This window comes from Cornus florida, unplaced genomic scaffold (genome assembly GCF_030987335.1).
Source record: "Cornus florida cultivar Cherokee Brave unplaced genomic scaffold, ASM3098733v1 CherokeeBrave_3.0.0_Hap2_Chr08, whole genome shotgun sequence".
NCBI lineage: Eukaryota > Viridiplantae > Streptophyta > Magnoliopsida > Cornales > Cornaceae > Cornus > Cornus florida.
This window is the reverse complement of record NW_026775578.1, coordinates 68415927-68418798: the sequence shown is the minus strand read 5'-3', so window position 1 is coordinate 68418798 and position 2872 is coordinate 68415927. Positions and strand designations below refer to the sequence as shown.

The following is a 2872-nucleotide window of genomic DNA, read 5'->3' as shown; positions in this document are numbered from 1 at the left end:
GAAGCAAGTTTAGAGATAGAGAATCAATATCCATATATATATATATATATATATATATATATATTATAGAGTCGGACACATCCGACTAAATTTATGTAAATAAGAGATGACATAATGATGATATTATTATATTAATTACGTCACTATAATGTTATTCCCTACTCTGATTTTATCGGATACTTTCTTACTATTTATCATTATTATACTGATCATGTTACGTGCATACTAATTTTGAAACAAATTTCCTCAATGTCGTTATCGGAGCTTCCACCTTCATCGACAACCTCTTTAGCCAATTCCTTCCACCTGACAGCATTGTTTTCAAGCTCATTCCCTCTCTCTCCCTCCATGACGTGTCTTGCACACAACTCAATCTCGTCTCTGCTGACAACTCCCTTCTCACTGTCGACCCTGACCCTCACCCCTACATTCCATAAGTCCACAATACATTTCGCATTAGTCGTTGGATCCGTCCACTGTGGCATTGCCACCATCGGCACTCCCAAGCTCAAGGCCTCGAGTGTTGAGTTCCATCCACAGTGAGTTACGAAACACCCCACGACCTGATGAGCCAGAACTTCCAGCTGAGGACACCAATTCACGACTAGACCTTTCGAATCCAATGCGTTCTTGAAATTGCTCGGAAGCTTACTCTCTTCGGAAGCTCTGACTACCCACAAGAAGCTGTATGTGTTGCTGCTCGTCATTAGGCCCCACGCCAGTTCCTCCATTTGCAATTCCCCTAGGTTGGCCAAGCTTCATCATTTGCCACTAGCTACCAATCGACTTTACTACCTAATTAATTACTTAAAAGGAAGCTAGGTAAGTTGATTAATTAATTATGCTAGCTAGAAATATTTATATACTTCTTGGAATCACGAAAGTTTCATTAGATTTGAGGTATTTGGCTTACTAAGTAAGAAAATATATAAGGGCACACCGGGCATATCGTAACTATCCATTCACGTGCGTGTACAATACGAATAGTTGTGAATGACCGGTGCACCCGCACTAATCAGCACTTAAGAAAAGTTATAGGGCAATTTGCAATTCATTAAAGTGAAATTTATAATGATTATGTATATATAGAATTTTGGATCTTTATTTATTATTTTATGGAGTAAAAATTAGAATGTTTTGAAAAAATGAAGTTGATCGGTTAATGTGAACAAGAAAAAATGTTGTTCATTAGTCCAAAGTATCCTTACTATTTCTAAGTACCACTCTTGTGCATGTAAGTAAAAATAGTTGATTAATTAATTATGCTTGCTAGAAATGCTGCTATACTTCTTGGAGTCACAAATTTTCGTTAATTTCAGGTTTTTGGCTTACTAACCAGGAGAATATTTACGGTGTGTTTTAAAATTCGAAAAAAAAAATTACGGTGTGTCCAGTGCACCAGGCACATCGTAGCCGTCTGTTCCTGCGTGTGTACAATATTGACGGTTGTGATGTGCCCGGTACACGGTACACCAGACATACCAAATACCTGCTCACTAACTAGCACTTAAAAAAAGCTCTAGGGCAGTTTGCAATACATATATTGAAGTGAATTTATAATTATTATGCATATATAGAGTTCTGGATCTTTATTTACCATTTCATAGAGTCAAAGTCATGATATTTCGGAAAAATGTAGTTGATCAAAATGCTGACATGATATAAAAAATCATTGTTCATTAGCTCAAACTACCCTTACTATTTCCAAGTACCCATTTTGTACACAAAGGTATCACTTTCTTTCTTTCTTTCTTTCTTTTTTTTTGTTTTTGTTTTTATTTTTTGTGCAGACAAATTTGATGGCATGGTCTTCACCAAAAATAGTACTTTCGTGCACAAAAGTGGTACTTATTTAATTATTTGCACAAAATTGGTACCACTGTACACAATAGTGGTACATGAAAAAAGTAAAGATAGTTTCAGTAAATGAACATTGTTTTTCATGTTGATGTCAACATTTTTGATTAATTCTTCAAAATATTATGACTTTGACTTCATAAAATGATAAATAAGAATGCAAAATAATAAGCTTGAGCAGGCTAGTGGAGAGATATTGACAAAGCTCAAGGAAATTCGATCAATTAACAGGTAAAGTGAATTGATTCATTTACATGCCTACAAGTTCAACATTAATCCCAGCTAATAATTATCAAAGTGAACCAAATTTGGGCTGAGTGATTTGTAGCCAATTTTGGGTTAGGTTATTTTGTACACTTGTTGCCCATGTTGAGTTTTACGTAAGGTGTTTGGGTTATTTTGTATTGGCTAAATGCATATTTAGCCAGTTAGCCTTGTATTGTTCTGGACCAATGGTTCGACCCTATATAATGGGCTATGTACACACATATATATATTGTGAAACAAGAGTTACGCGGGATGCGGAAACTGTTAGTTGATTTCAATTATGATTAACTCCTTTATGACCTAGATCTGATTATTAGGTTAACTAGCACAATTTATGATTGATTAAATTATATGACCAATTTAAACATCCATAATCACAAATATATGAAAAGTAGAGCAAGTTAGAGTTAGAGAGATTGCACCAGGATTTTTAGCGAGGAAACCCTAGTTGATAAAATACGTCAACTGTTATGGGAAAAACCTCGTGAACTATGTAGTCCAAAGTAAACCAATCCACTATGTTTGAAACAAAGTACACCGAACTTTGACTCTGGCTCACACCTTATCGCTCTACACCACACCAACCGCTGACAATCCTCTGGCTTTGCGACTCCCCGTCCAACAGCAACTTGATCTAAGACTTACACTTGATATTTGTAGAAGAGTAACAGGTAGATCAGACAACACTCCTCGAATGCTCCAACCATTTCAAAGTGTGATTGCGCTTACTTTTGTTCTTCAAGATCTG

The 2872-nt window shown here is 35.9% G+C and overlaps 1 protein-coding gene across 1 annotated transcript; it reads right to left on the bottom strand.

Moving 5' to 3' along the window:
- Positions 1-209: 209 nt before the first annotated feature.
- On the bottom strand, positions 210-752 carry LOC132270443 (UDP glycosyltransferase 9-like). Its single transcript, XM_059771624.1, has one exon. The coding sequence runs from the start codon at positions 729-731 to the stop codon at positions 210-212; it is 522 nt and encodes a 173-aa protein (XP_059627607.1). The 5' UTR covers positions 732-752.
- Positions 753-2872: the final 2120 nt, after the last annotated feature.